This window comes from Sapajus apella, unplaced genomic scaffold (genome assembly GCF_009761245.1).
Source record: "Sapajus apella isolate SASKATOON/1434 unplaced genomic scaffold, GSC_monkey_1.0 scaffold20, whole genome shotgun sequence".
Classification (NCBI taxonomy): Eukaryota; Metazoa; Chordata; class Mammalia; order Primates; family Cebidae; genus Sapajus; species Sapajus apella.
Genome location: NW_022436960.1, coordinates 6,939,395 through 6,953,713, shown reverse-complemented (window position 1 = coordinate 6,953,713; position 14,319 = coordinate 6,939,395). Strand labels below are relative to the sequence as shown.

General features: G+C 44.0%; 1 protein-coding gene across 6 annotated transcripts in view; it reads left to right on the top strand.

Moving 5' to 3' along the window:
- The first annotated feature begins 5,086 nt into the window (after positions 1-5,086).
- PAPOLA (poly(A) polymerase alpha) overlaps positions 5,087-14,319 on the top strand; it is a 65,437-nt gene continuing 56,204 nt past the window's right edge. For 5 of the 6 annotated variants that reach the window (XM_032287475.1, XM_032287480.1, XM_032287478.1 and 2 more), the window contains exon 1: positions 5,089-5,312. In XM_032287475.1, coding sequence (XP_032143366.1) covers positions 5,305-5,312 — 8 coding nt within the window. In that variant the 5' untranslated portion in view covers positions 5,089-5,304. Of the gene's footprint in view, positions 5,313-14,319 lie in introns of all 6 variants that reach the window. The other variant, XM_032287476.1, reaches the window with a different exon arrangement.

The window sequence follows — 14,319 nt, the reverse complement described above, 5'->3', positions numbered from 1 at the left end:
GGCAAAAACGTAGTAAATATAGGGTTCGGCACTACCCTCGGTTTCAGGCATCTGCTGGGACTCTTTGAAGGTATTCCCTGGGGATAAAGAGAGATTACTTAAAATTCCAGTAGAACACGTCTTCCCCCTTCCCCGCAGCCAGGAGAAAACAGGCACTCAGTGATGGGGCAATAGCCCTGGAGACCAGCAGTAGCTGGAGGGAGATGGGCAGGACTCAGGACAAGCAAGGCAAGGGTAACAGTAGACTGGCACCAATATACTGTTAATTGGTCTTATCTCACTCTTCACCTTCCTTGGCGAGAGTTTTATTCTTAACTGGGTCCTAAATATGATCTGTGAGCATCTAGTTTATTACTCATTCATAAAATTTGAGTTGGAGTAGGGTGTATATATAAGGTCCTTCCAGAGCCAAAACATGATTCCAAGCCATGATTCTTGCTTTCAGAGTTTATGTTTCCAGCCCAGATTTCTCTTCTTAGCTCCAGAAGCCTATTTTCAACTGTCTTATAGACATTTCTGAATGTCCCACAGGCACTTCAAAATCAACACATAGCTACTGCTCTCCCGGTCTCATCCACTCACCCAGTTATCCTCCTCTACTTCCTACTTCATTTACCAGTGGCTCCAGCATTGTCACCCGCCCCCACCCAGAACCTCTGAAATCATTTTGGTTTTCTTCCTCTCCATCACCTCTCCCATCCAGAATTAACTATGCCTCCTCAATCTTTCTCAAATTGTTCCCTTCTTCTTTTCCTTATTTCAAACTTCATTTCTCATTGAACAACTGCAAGAGCCACCCCACCCATCTTCCATCTTCAAAACCTCTCCTAGTTTAAATTCATTCCTTACACTTTCAGTCATCTTTCCAAAAATATAAATGTAACCTCACTCCAGTTTTAAAACTTTAAATGGCTCCTCCATTCACAAAAAGAAAAATTCAAAATCTCTTAGAATTAACTTCAGGTCTCAGCTCAAAGGTCAGTTCCTCTGAAAAACCTTGTCTATCTGAAGTTGACCTTCACCATAACTCTATCGCCTGGTTTGTTAATGGTTCTTATCACGGTCTATAATTCCTTTATCTGTTTATGGTCATTATATGCCCTCCCATCTCCCTTTTTTCTTTTTTGAGACGTGGTCTCATTCTGTCACCCAGGCTGTAGCGCATGGCATGATCTTGGCTCACTATAGCCTTGACTTCCTGGGCTCAGGTGATTCTCCCACTTCAGTCTTCTGAATAGCTGGGACTGCAGTGTACACCACCATGCCCCTTATCTTCTGCCTCTCACTTGCTTTCCAGCTTTATTTCCACCACTCCTCACTAAATATTTTGTGGTTTAGTCTTCAAAAATCTCCCTTTCTCCAAATAAATTATTTGCACTTTTTAATATTTGTTTATTTATTGAGGCAGAGTTTTGGTCTTGTTTTCTAGGCTGGAGTGCAATGGCATGATCTCGGTCCACTGCAACCTCCGCCTCCCAGGTTCAAGTGATTCTCCTGCCTCGGCCTCCCTGAGTAGCTGGGATTACAGGCACCCACCACCATGCCCGGCTAATTTTTGTTTTTACTAGAGATAGGGTTTCACCATGTTGGCCAGGCTAGTCTCGAACTCCTGACCTCAGGCGATCTACTTGCCTCAGCCTCCCAAAGTGCTGGGATTACAGGCGTGAACCACCGTGCCCAGCCTTATTTTATTTTTAAAACTTGTTCTCTTTACCTGAGATGCCCCTCTACTCCTGTCCACTTATCAAACCCTAGCATATCGGGATGGGTCTGTAGTGACCTCTAGCATGAAGTCTACCTTGACTCCAACCTCAATATTGTTCCTTTTAAATGTCTTAGGCAAGAAGAGTGGTATCTAGCACATTCTAGGTACAAAATAGTCATCAGCTGTGCTATCTAGCTGCCTCATTCTATGAAAGGCTGAAACAAAAATAGTTTGAAGCAATTATAGACCAAAAGCATGGATGTTTACCATCCTTTTCTTCACTGCCTTCTGAGATGCCTGGCAGAGGACAGCATAAGCTGAAAAAGTCCCCATTCTTTAATTCACACAGTTCATCATTAGTGCGTATCTTTTTCTTTTTACTTCCTGGGCTCATCTCTACTAAAAAATACTTTTTTTCTTTTCTCTCTCTTTTTTCCTCTTTCTTTTCCTTTTCTTTCTCCTTCCTTCCTCCCCCCCCCCCCACCACCTCCACCCTCTCTCTGCCAAGGTCTTGCTCTGTTGCCAAGCTAGTGTGCAGTGGCAGGATCAGGGCTCACTGCGGTCTTGACTTCCTCGCTTCAGGTGATCCTCCCATCTCAGCCTCCCAAGTAGCTGGGACTACGGGCATGTGCCAAGCCCAGCTAATTTTTTTGACTTTATTTTTTTAGTAGAGATAAGATTCTGCCATGTTGCCCAGGGTGGTCTAGAACTCCCAAGCTCAAGGAATTGTCTGCCTCTCAAAGTGCTGGGATTACAGGTGTGAGTGAGCCACTGTGCCAGGCCTCAGGGCATTTCTTTTTTTGGGGGGGCGGAGTCTTGCTCTGTCGCCAGGCTGGAGTGCAGTGGCACAACCTTGGTTCACTGTAACCTCTGCCTCCTAGGTTCAAGCTATTCTCCTGCCTCGGCCTCCCAAGTAGCTGGGACTATTTGGGAGGCCGAGGCAGGTGCACACCAACACACCCAGATAATTTTTGTATTTTTAGTAGAGAAGGGGTTTCACCATATTGGCCACGATGGTCTCTCTTTTTTTTTTTTTTTTTTGAGACAGAGTTTCGCTCATGTTGCCCAGGCTGGAGTGCAATGGCGTGATCTCGGCTCACCGCAACCTCCGCCTCCCAGGTTCAGGCAATTCTCCTGCCTCAGCCTCCTGAGTAGCTGGGATTACAGGCACGCACCACCATGCCCAGCTAACTTTTTGTATTTTTAGTAGAGACGGGGTTTCACCATGTTGACCAAGATGGTCTCGATCTCTTGACCTCGTGATCCACCCGCCTCGGCCTCCCAAAGTGCTGGGATTACAGGCTTGAGCCACCGCGCCCAGCCTGATGGTCTCTATCTCTTAACCTGGAGATCTGCCTGCCTTGGCCTCCCAAAGTGCCGGGATTACAGGTGTGAGTGAGCCACTATGCCCGGCCTCAGGGCGTATCTTTATAAGCAACTTTTAAAGTCCACAGCCTTAATACATTATTGAATTATCTGGATCTCAGATTTTCAGTCTTTAAACGACAACTATGCTTCTGGGTCCCCAGTCAAAGCCACCTTGATGACAAGAGGATAAGAGACTAAGTGGAAGAAATGAGAATCAAATACAAATCTGTGTCCAGATCAGCACAATTTATGGAAATGAAGACCACATATATAACTTAACATTTTCTAGTGGTCACATTTAAAAAAACAGATACAATTAATTTTTAGTTTTTTTTTTTTGAGACGGTCTCCTTCTGTCACGCAGGCTGGAGTGCAGTGGTAAGATGGCGACTCAAGGCAGCCTCCACCTCCCACTCCCAGCAATCAATCCTCCCACCTCGACCTGTGGAGTAAATGGGACCACAGGCACGTACTACCATGCCCAGCTAATTTATTTATTTATTTTTTTACTTTTTGTAGAGACAGGGTTTTTCCTATATTGCCCAGCCTGGTCTCTCATGCTCAAGCAGTCCTCCCACATGAGCCTCCTAAAGTACTGGATCACAGGTGTGAGACACCGTGCCCGGCTTACATTTTCTTTACTGCAGTATATCTAACATATTTCAATGGGATCAGGGACGTGTTTCACATTCCTCGAACTCTAACACCCGTGCGTATTCCGCACTTAAATGAACTAGCCTCACTTCAAGTGCTCAGTGGCCCTAAGTGGCAAGGGGCTACCCTCTGGACAGAGCAGGTTAGGTCCTCAGCTTTTCCGATTGTGAGTCACTAGTCCTACTAGACATTCTGAGAAAAAAAAAAAGGGAAAGCCTTTGTGAAACTTCCTGAGGACGCACAAGAGCACATTAATACATTTAGAGTTTAGAACTTTGGTTGACGCAGCGTCCCGTATTTGATTCCTTCCCTCCTCCTCCTCTCCAGGAACTCTCTGTGGGACACTGTAGAACTTACTACTCGTTCTAATTCGAAGATGAAGGGAACATGAGAGCGGAGGTTCTGCCTCAAGCACTTTCTCAAACTTCTGCCGAGGGGTCGGGAGACTTCCAGGTCCCCCCTGAGATAGACTACGGGCTGGAAACACAGTCAAGGGGAAATTATGACCAAGACAGCTTTTGCGAAAATGCCAGCGGTTACTGCCATGAGTGTTCCTATGGAAGGTCAGCTTTATCAGGAAGTTCCAGGGCATCGTTTGCTCAAAAGTAACGTCAGCCCGTGTTCCAGAATTCCGGACTGCCATCACAGTCCTAACCCACCCATATAGGCGAATGCTCCACAAATATTTCAGCGCCTGGGTCAGGCGTCGGGAATACACTGGTGGTTAAAACAGACGGAAAGCGCCAGCTGGGTGGGACGCAGTCTGGGAGGGAAAGGGGGTACTGGGCACACGTTTTCGCCGGCTCTGGGCTAAGCACCTCCCGCCGCATCACACCGGGCCGGCAATGCTGTCGGGCGAAGTACTCGGTACTTCGCAGTCCAGTACCCAGCGGCTGAGTAAACGGGTTCCAACCCAAGGCAGCGACCCACGCGAGCCGTCCCGAGCGCAGCGCTGTGGGGTACACACGGTGCACGCGTGGGTGCCTCAGCCCCCAGGCAGCGCCTCCAGGGACGCCGTTCCGGGAAAGAGCAGCCGCCGCGACCTCAGGCGGCGGGAAAGGCGGGACCTCACACGGCGCCGGAAGCGGCGCCTCGTGGGCTTAGGGTCTCTCCAGGTTCTTCCTCGCGCCGTCTACGCCGCATTACCCACGAGAGCATCCCCGCCCGAGGTACCACCCACCGCCCGGAGCCTCCCTGACCGTTCCCTCCCACCATCTGACACCCACGGCTAAGCGTGAGAGGACCCGGGTGGTAATTGCCCGGCCGCCAGCGACCTTATGAACTACGCTTCCCGTGAGGCTTCGCGGCGGCCGGCGGCTCGTGCGCAGGCGTGCGCACAGCGTGCGTGGTGGCGTCAGCAGTTCTAGAACGTTGCTGTGGTAGCGCTCGGGCGCCATGTTAGGACGAAGGGGAAGGAGGAGAAGCGCTTAAAGCGGCGGGAGCGGTGCGGGAGAGGGGTTGGACCCAGGGCTGAGGCAGGCCCCCCCCCTCCCTCCCGCCTCAGTGGATCATGCCCAGGGCGGCAGCGGCGGCGGTTGCGGGGGGGAAGTGACTGGGCGGTGCCGGCGCAGGAGACGATGCCGTTGTAAGTAATTTGTATTCTGTTTTCTTTCGCACGCCGGCTGGGCCTTGGGGGGCGTCCGGGAAGGGAAGAGGTAGGCGGAGAGGGTGGCATGCGAGCCCGACCCTCCCCGCTGGTGGGAGGTAGGCAGAACTGAGGACCTTCCTGTTTCTTCACCCGCTGCCGCCGCACTTCCCCCATGTGCAGGGTTCCCGCGTCCCCCGACCCTTCGTGGCTGGGTCCGCTGCGGTCGGGCCGGGGGCCTTCGCCTTCCGGAAGAGCTGGAGGAACCTCTAACTAACCTGGCTATTACAGTTTCTCCGCCCCGTCCACAAAGAAAACCAAAACAAAACATTGCCCAGCGGCGGGGAACCGAGACCCAACTCCATGCGGGATCAGCACTTGGGGTTCGGGCTCGCTCTCGGCGACCCTTGGGCCCATTCGATGTTACTTCTCTGTTCCTGGTCTGCCTCCGCTTGCTCACTCTCTTCCTCCCATTTCCAGATGCCTGTGTGGTGCGCCCGAGTTAGCCCCCTTCCACTGACCTTGTTTGAATGTAGGAGCACGAGTTAAAAGTCTAGCTTTGAGCGTGGAGCCCCGGTGCCTCCACGTCCGCCCCAGTCCCCCGTAGCATTCGCGGTCGGAGAAGGGGGCACTTAACCAGGGTGCCCTCCTCCGAAACGACTTAGGAATTGCTTGCTCTGTTTTGTTTTGATGGGGTAACCGGGTTTCATTCTGCTTCCTTCTTTCTCTAGCTCTCGGTGATACTTTGTTGTTGTTGGTTGTAGGCTTAAAGCTAGTTTCTTTATGCTTTCTAATCCCACTAGGCCTTTTTCTTTTCTTAGAGGGTTTTAAAAAAGTTTTTTCTTCCCTCCCCCTTTCTTTCTGATAATGAGATATAATTTGGCAGCTCCTTGCCAGTAGATGACAGATTATTTTTTCTGCAAATATACAGCATTGTAGAGGCCTAACTAGTGAGACTGCATTTCTTCCATTTTTGAAGATTGAAGTGTAAGAATGCCTCTTTGAGACCAGGGACCGAGTTTTCTTCATCTTAGTAGCCTCAAAACGCAACATGTAATTGACACTCAAAGTTTTGGTTAAATTCAGGGTAAAGATTTTTGTGGTTTCTAGACATCGAATGTAGTAACTCAGGTCCATTTTTTTTTTTTTAAGGATAATTTCTTTTTTTGCAAATAATCACCGATTATAGTTTTATAATTATATATGTGTATGGATGTGTTTCTTTACAGGCGAGACTCTAACTTGGACATAGACCTTAATTTCCTATCGCAATTTATGTATTTTAAAAGGATTTTTCATGGTTTCAGAAATTCCTTCTCATGTCTCAACCCAACTCACCCACCCTTGTTAAGTTATTAAGAAGTCTATTACGTTATTACTTCTATGATGAAAACGTTTGTTAGACTTAACTATACGTGTCTAAAACCTTGGAATCTGTATAATTTCTGTTGACTGATTTTTCCCTTTCATGGAATGGTAAGCGACCCTAGGAGAACTTAGTCTGAGCAAGATTTTTGTGGTGTTTCTCAGTTCAATAGGAAATAAATGTTTGCAGTGATGCCGGGTGATGACTGCATTGTTAACAGTTAACATTTTGCTGTTTTTGAAAATGGACTTCTTTTTCTGATAGACATACCAGCATTTAAAGTGATAAATGTACATCTTTAAAGGCTTCAATGAAGAAGTAACGTTAAGTAATTTGTGTCTTATTTCTAGGAATTAAAAGTACTTTTATACCTTCTTTCCCCCCACATTCTTTGAAGAGGGAAGATATACATTTCCATGAAAGACCTTAGGTATTTCAAATTCTTTGCAAGTTAGTTCCTAAGTATTTAAAATGGAAGACAGGGCCAGGTGCTGTGGTTCACGCCTGTAATCCCAACACTTTGGGAGGGCCAGGCAGGTAAATCGCTTGAAGCCAGGAGTTTGAGATCAGCCTGGGCAACATGGCGAAGCTTCATCTCTACATAAAACACTTAAGTTAGCTGGGCGTGGTGGCTCATGCCTGTAGATCCAGCCACTTGGGAGGTTGAGGTGGGAGGATTGCTTGAGCCCAGGAAGTTGAGGCTGCAGTGAGCCTTGGTCATGCCACTGCACTCCAGCCTGGGCAAAAGAGCGAGGCTCAAAAACTAGGTATAGGATAATTACTATAGAGACCAAAGAATGCCTAAAGAAAAATGGGGCTTCTTCCTCATTAATTTGCTTTCTTTTTCATATACTACTGTCACACTGTCATAAATTTTGTTTTTTCGATGTATTGGATTGTGATTTCCCAGCTATATTGTGTTTGACTTTCATTTTTGGTATGCCTGTCCTAATGTTAAATTTGGATGGGTGAGTGGCATTGGGGCATGGACCCTAGGTGAGTTGTCAGAATGGATTTAAATCAGAATTACTGAAATTTACGGTATTACAGAACATTTTGATTGTGTCCATATTTTGTCTAAATTTCCTATGTAGCTACATACATACATTTGAAAAGATTATAGTTTGATTTAAGAGTCATGGTGGTGGTTAAGCTTCCAAAAGTTTTGATAGCCTTTGGATTTATTAAATACAGAGTTTCTCACCTAGTCATTATTGACATTTATGCCGGTTTCATTCCTTGCAGGTGCCTGTCCTGTGTATTGTAGGGTGTTTAACAGCATTCTTGGCATCCACCTGCTGGTTTCCAGGCGCCCCACCCCTTCATTTCCCCAGTAATGACAACCAAAAATGTCTCCAGACATTGCCAGATGTACCCTGGGGTGCAAAATCTCCTGGTTGAGAACCACGGCATTAATGAAAAGTGTGATGCCCTCATGGGAACTAGATGTACTTCTGCCATACTCTGTGTTGGTCAGATCATTTTTGGCATCAGCTCAGTTCTGGCTATCACGTGTATGATAAAAACACATAAAAGAGAGTAATCAGTATCAGCAGCATTTATGATGCCACATGCATAAAATGTTGTTGAAGTTACTGAAAGAGATAGTTAGGTGAGACAATAGCTTTCCCCTCAAATATTTGCAAAGGCTGCCCAAGAAAGAGGGGATTGGAGTAGTTCTACATCATAACAAGCAGAACTGGTACCTACGGGTGGATGGTGATACTGTGTATCTGTGTTTCCCAGAGCATGATCTGTGGATGCCTGGGGAGGGGGACCACTGAGATCTTTCAGAGGGCACATAGTGCCCAAACTGTTTTCATGTTATTGAAATGTTTTGTCTTTCAACTTTTGCACTCATGGTCAAAAGCATTGGTGGGAAATGCTGCATCCATCATAGACACAATCAAGGCAGAGGACCCGTATTGTATATAATCATTTTATTTCTTTTTTTTTTTTCTTTTTTCCATCATTCTGTTTCTTAACGACTGCACACTCCTAGTTTAGAAAGTTTTTGATGAAGCAGTAAAAGGAGGTTGATTTTATTAAATCTTGACACTTTGTCTTTTTAATGCATCATGACCATGGAAAGTACTCGTTAAGCTGCGTACTGGGGGGTATTACAGTGCTTTTGAGGAGGAGCACTTGTATGTTGATTTGTGAGCTCAACTAGTGTTTTTATGGTGCTCCATTTTTATCTGAAAGAACAAGTGATGAACTGTGGGTATTCATATTTGAATATTTAGGAAACACGTGCGAGTAACTCGAGCCTGTCACTTCAAGGTAAACAGCTGATTCTGTTCATGACCAGTGAAAAATTTGAGCTTTCAAGCAAAATTTAGAATTTTAGAAAGCTTGTTTTTCCATCATGAACTTATCAGTTTCCCAATACTTAAAAGATGTTTCTGCTGAGATTGGTGGTAATATTAATGCATATAGTTTTGATGCTGTATAATGTGTGCTTAAGAAAATAATAATTGTTAATGTCTGGTAGACCTATATAATTCAGTGAACTCATTTTTTCCAAATGACATTCGTGATGTGATAAAATCATATGTGTATTCAAGGGTACATTCAGAATGCAAGGTAAACCAGATTTTAATACAGCAGTACTGAGGGTTTATTAATAGGGTTTTAACTTTCATGTCGTAACTAATCTTTGTAAAACTACCACTTGTGGAGTTCTGGTGTAGTATCAAAGAAGACTACCCACAATTAATTGAAACGACTAAATACTCCTCTTTTCCAATTGTAATGTTGCTCCCAGCACTTTGGGATGCCGAGGTGGGAGGATTGTTGGGGCTTACAAGTTCAAGGCCAGCCTGGGTGACATAGCTGTCTCCATGAAACAAACAAAGAAACAGTTATACTGTTGGTTTGATGCCAGGTTGTCTTCATATGCTTCAACTAGAACAATTTATTGCAACAGATTGAATGCAGAAGCATCTATGAGAATCCAGCCATCCTTCATTTAGCGAGAATTAAAGAGATTTACAGAAATGCAAAAGAATGCCATTCTTACTAAATGTTTTGTTTTGGAAAGCAGTTTTTTAAAGCTATGTTAACATGTAGTGAGTTATTTAAATGAACAAATACTTTAAAAGTTTTTCAGTTATAATTGCCAATGCAGTGGATATTGGTAAGCATAATGCATCTAAATAAGAGCTCATTGGAGTGCTCAATACATTTTAAGAGTTGTGAAGGGTCCTGAGACCAAAATGTTTGAAAACTTGAGAAATCCTGCTTGAGAACAGCTGCCCCAAGGAAGTAGACTTTTCAGTGCTGGTGTGAGTTGTCCATGCAGCATCTCTGGTGGTGTTTCTTTTTTGAGATGGAGTCTCGCTCTGTCACCCAGGCTGGAGTGTAGTGGTGCAAGCACGGCTCACTGCAACCCCTGCCTCCCAAGTTCAAGCGATTCTCCTACCCAGCCTCCCAAGTAGCTGGGATTATAGGCATGTGCCACCATGCCTGGCTAATTTTTGTATATTTAGTAGAGGGTTTTACCATGTTACTGGTCTCGAACGACTGTCCTCAGGTGATCTGCCTGGCTTGGCCTCCCAAAGTGCTGGGATTACAGGCCCACTACACCTGGCCTCTGGTGGTGTTTTGAACGCTGGGTATGGACTTGGACCTCACCCCACCCCACCCTTCTGATTTGTTGTCAGTGAAAAACAATGTATTAGATAACCTTTAGGAAAGATAACAGAACTGTGAGATATTTTGTCTCACATTTTAAAATTTGGGGGATTCTGTAGTGAATTGTTGTTCAGTAAACGTTGGTTATGCTTTTGAGATATGTTGTACCTTAAACATGTTTTCGGTTCATACTGTTTGATAGAGAAGTTGGAAGGTGAGGTATTGGAGTTGAGTAAACTTTATGAACCTACTCATTTCCTCACCTTCTTAAGGCAGAAGGCAGTTCTGGCTGGATAACAACTTTAAAAATGTTTTGATTCATCAGAACACTCCATTGGGTAACTAAGTCAGCTTTAGGTTAACATTACAATTAAATTTCACCTTTAATTTTATCTAGGCAAGTTTATAAAGCTACTTTCGGGTAAAATGAGACCATTTGGATTCTTAGCTAGTTCTCGTTTTGGGGGAGGATATGTGTGTCTCTTTTATTCTGTATGTTCAGGGTTCCAATTACATAGCAGCCTTTAAATAATTCGACAATGCCAGTTTATGATTTACAAAGCAGCAGCATTATAGGAGGTTCCCCTAAAAGTTGGTTGAAGTTGAGGCTTAAAAGAATACCTGACCAAGTTCATCAAGGTGCTAAATTGTAGATTAGGGCTTAAATCATCTCTTGATTCCATGTTCCATTCTCTTTCCAGTACACTATACCATCTCCTGTGGACACTGTAGGGAACCATGTGTGGTTAGTTCAGTTGAAGTCTTGAGACCAGGGACTCACTGTTGCCCAGGTTGGAATGCAGTGCTGCAATCATGGCTCACTGCAGCCTTGACCTCTCAGGGTCAGGGGATCCTCCCACCTCAGGGTCAGGGGATCCTCCCACCTCAGCGTCGCGAGTAGCTGGGACTACAGGCATGTGCCACCACACCTCGCTAATTTTTGTATTTTTTATTGTGACAGGGTTTTGCCATGTTGCCCAGGCTGGTCTCAAACTCCTGGGCTCAAGCAGTCCTCCCACCTTGGCCTCCCAAAATGCTGGGATTACAGGCGTCAGCCACCATGCCTAGCCAGTTGGGATCTCTGTATAGTTTCAAGTACAATTAATTTTCAAGCTCATTTTTTTTGTATGTATATAACATTTAAATCTCAAGTTATTTACATGGTAAACAAAAAGTAGATGTACAAAAGTATATAAACAAAAGTAACATATAGTATATACTGGTAGTATACACAGAATATAGCATACTGTAGAACCTGAGATCTTGTGCATCACTTAAGGATATATTCTGAAAAAATGTGTTAGGTGATTTTATCGTGGGAACAGTATACTTAAACCTAAATGGTATAGCCTACTGTGCACCTAGGCTTTATGTTATGGCCTATTTCTCCTAGGCTATAAACCTGTACAGCGTGTTATTGTAGTGAATACTGTAGACAGTTGTAACATATTAGGAAGCATTTGTGTATCTATATATATGTAAAAACAAAAGGAATAGTAAAAGTATGGTGTTATGCTCTTACGGGACCACTGTTCTATACATGGTCCATCACTGACTGAAAAATACTGTTATGTGGCACATGACTATACTTTTAGTGGCTTTATTTGTGTGTATAATCTTTTTTGTTTTTTTGAGACGGAGTTTTGCTCTTGTCGCCCAAGCTGGAATGCAATGGCACAATCTCGGCTTACTGCAACATCCGCCAACCGGGTTTAAGCGATCCTCATGCCTCAGTCCCCTGAGTAGCTGGGATTACAAGTGCATGCCACCACGCCTGCCTAATTTTTGTATTTTTAGTAGAGACGGGGTTTTACCAAGTTGGCCATGCTGGTCTTGAACTCCTGACCTCAGGTGATCCACCTGCCTCAGCCTCCCAAAGTGCTGGGATTGCAGCTGTGAACCACTGCGCCCGGCCATTTGTGTGTATATTCTTATTTAAAGCCATGCACAGAGTTGCCACTTACAGACCCCAGTTTGTGGCCAGTACCTTTGATGGGAGTTGCCTTTTTAATTTTTTTAATCTTTGAATTGTATGTAGGCATGCTGCACTGTATAGCATTCTCATGTGTGGAAACTTAAAGATTTGGGAAAGAAAAAATTAAAGGCATTTTGTTAGATTTCTTTCTTCTCTTTTGTTGCAGAATTATTTTTCAAATTTGCATTCCCTCTATATTTTGTCCAGAAATTGGCTTCTTACATTTTATGGCAGTTTTTATAATTTTGGGGTTGATGAAGAATAGCGTTCCTGTTATTCTGATGATTAGAAACATTTAAATTGCATTTCCTGGAATTAATGTATGTAATACTATGACTTACAATAATTTTGACGATTTTCTGATACATTTTCATACTTTTTCAGATTCTGTTTCCTACTTTGTTAAATTTACATTTATTTCATTTTCAAGTTGTACTTGGCAAGTTGATGTAGGACTGCACAATTTGCCCTTTTTTTTTTCTAAGTTTCTCCTAGTTATTTGAGAGGAACACACACACACACACACACACACACACACACACACACACACACACACAAATATAAAAAATACATGCACTGCCGTGCAAAGGGGCAGTTGAAGGTACCCTTAGGAAGTGAGGAAAAATAACTTGGCCATTGTAGTAATTGAAGAGCAAGCACCCTTTCTCTGCATAAGCAACCTTGAATTTTCAGTTTGGCCTTGGGCTTTATCATACATACTTTATTCCCCTTCAGCATAAACAAACTATTACATTATCGTTGAGCCTCTGCTGCTACTTTACTAAGTATTGGCTGGATGGCCCACCTGGAACACATTTTTAACAATATGGGTTCAGGCTGGGCGTGGTGGCTCATGCCTGTAATCCCAGCATTTTGGGAGGCCAAGGCGGATGGATCACAAGGTCAAGAGATTGAGACCATCCTGGCCAACATGGTGAAACCTTGCCTTTACTAAAAAACAGAAAAGTTAGCTGGGTGTGGTGGCACACACCTGTAGTCCCAGGCTGAGGCAGGAGAATTGCTTGAACCTGGGAGGCGGAGGTTGCAGTGAGCCGAGATCGCGCCACTGCACTCCAGCCTGGCACCTGGTGACAGAGCGAGACTCTGTCTAAAAAACAAAAAAGAATATAGTTGTGTTGTAAATATTTTTAGTACCACTTGCACAGAGCACCTTCTGGTGGACCAGTTAATCATCCTTTTAATTTCTTTTGCCTCTAAGCTACTATCATTATATGCTGAATACCTTGTGAAAAAGGAGATTGTATTGTTTTGGCTAAGAATTAATATTTAATGCACATTGAGATACTTTAGAGAGATCCCTTATATCTTTTCTGTCCTTGTCCTTTGAATGAACACATTATGTTTAAGGTTAAGACCTTTAAACAGCAAATTGTACTGTGTTAAATTGTTACTTTAAATGAGTTACCATAGTTTATCTGATTGCTTCCAAAGAAGAGTATTTAGCAAGTTCAGCTTTCAGTTTTAACTTTATCATGCAAATGCTAAAGCATTTTCTGTTAAGTGGTAGCTATAAATTGGGGCAGTTGACTCTGTTAAAATCATGGGCCACAACTTTTTCTGAACACCTGATATCAGGAGATGGGGATTAATCAGTAGAGCCTGATGAGTTTTGTATAAATTGAGACACAGGCTGGGTGTGGTGGCTCGTGCCTGTAACCCCAGCACTTTGGAAGGTCAAAATGGGAGGATTGCTTGAGCCCAGGAGTTTGAGACCAGCCTGGGCAACATAGTGAGACCCTGACTCTATTTTAAAAAATTAAATTGAAATACAAAGTACTTAAACATTAACTATTTGAGGAAAGCACCATTGGTAATATGATGTTCTGTCCTATTGTGTGTTAGTCATCTGCCTAGATTGTCCCTCCCCCTTCGAATCATTTAATGTGGACACCTTAACCTTCTGGCATAGCCATGATTTTATCTTTTTTTTTCTTTTTTTTCTTTTTCTTTTTCTTTTTTTTTTTTTTTTTTTTTTTTGAGACTGAGTCTTGCTCTGTCGCCCAGGCTGG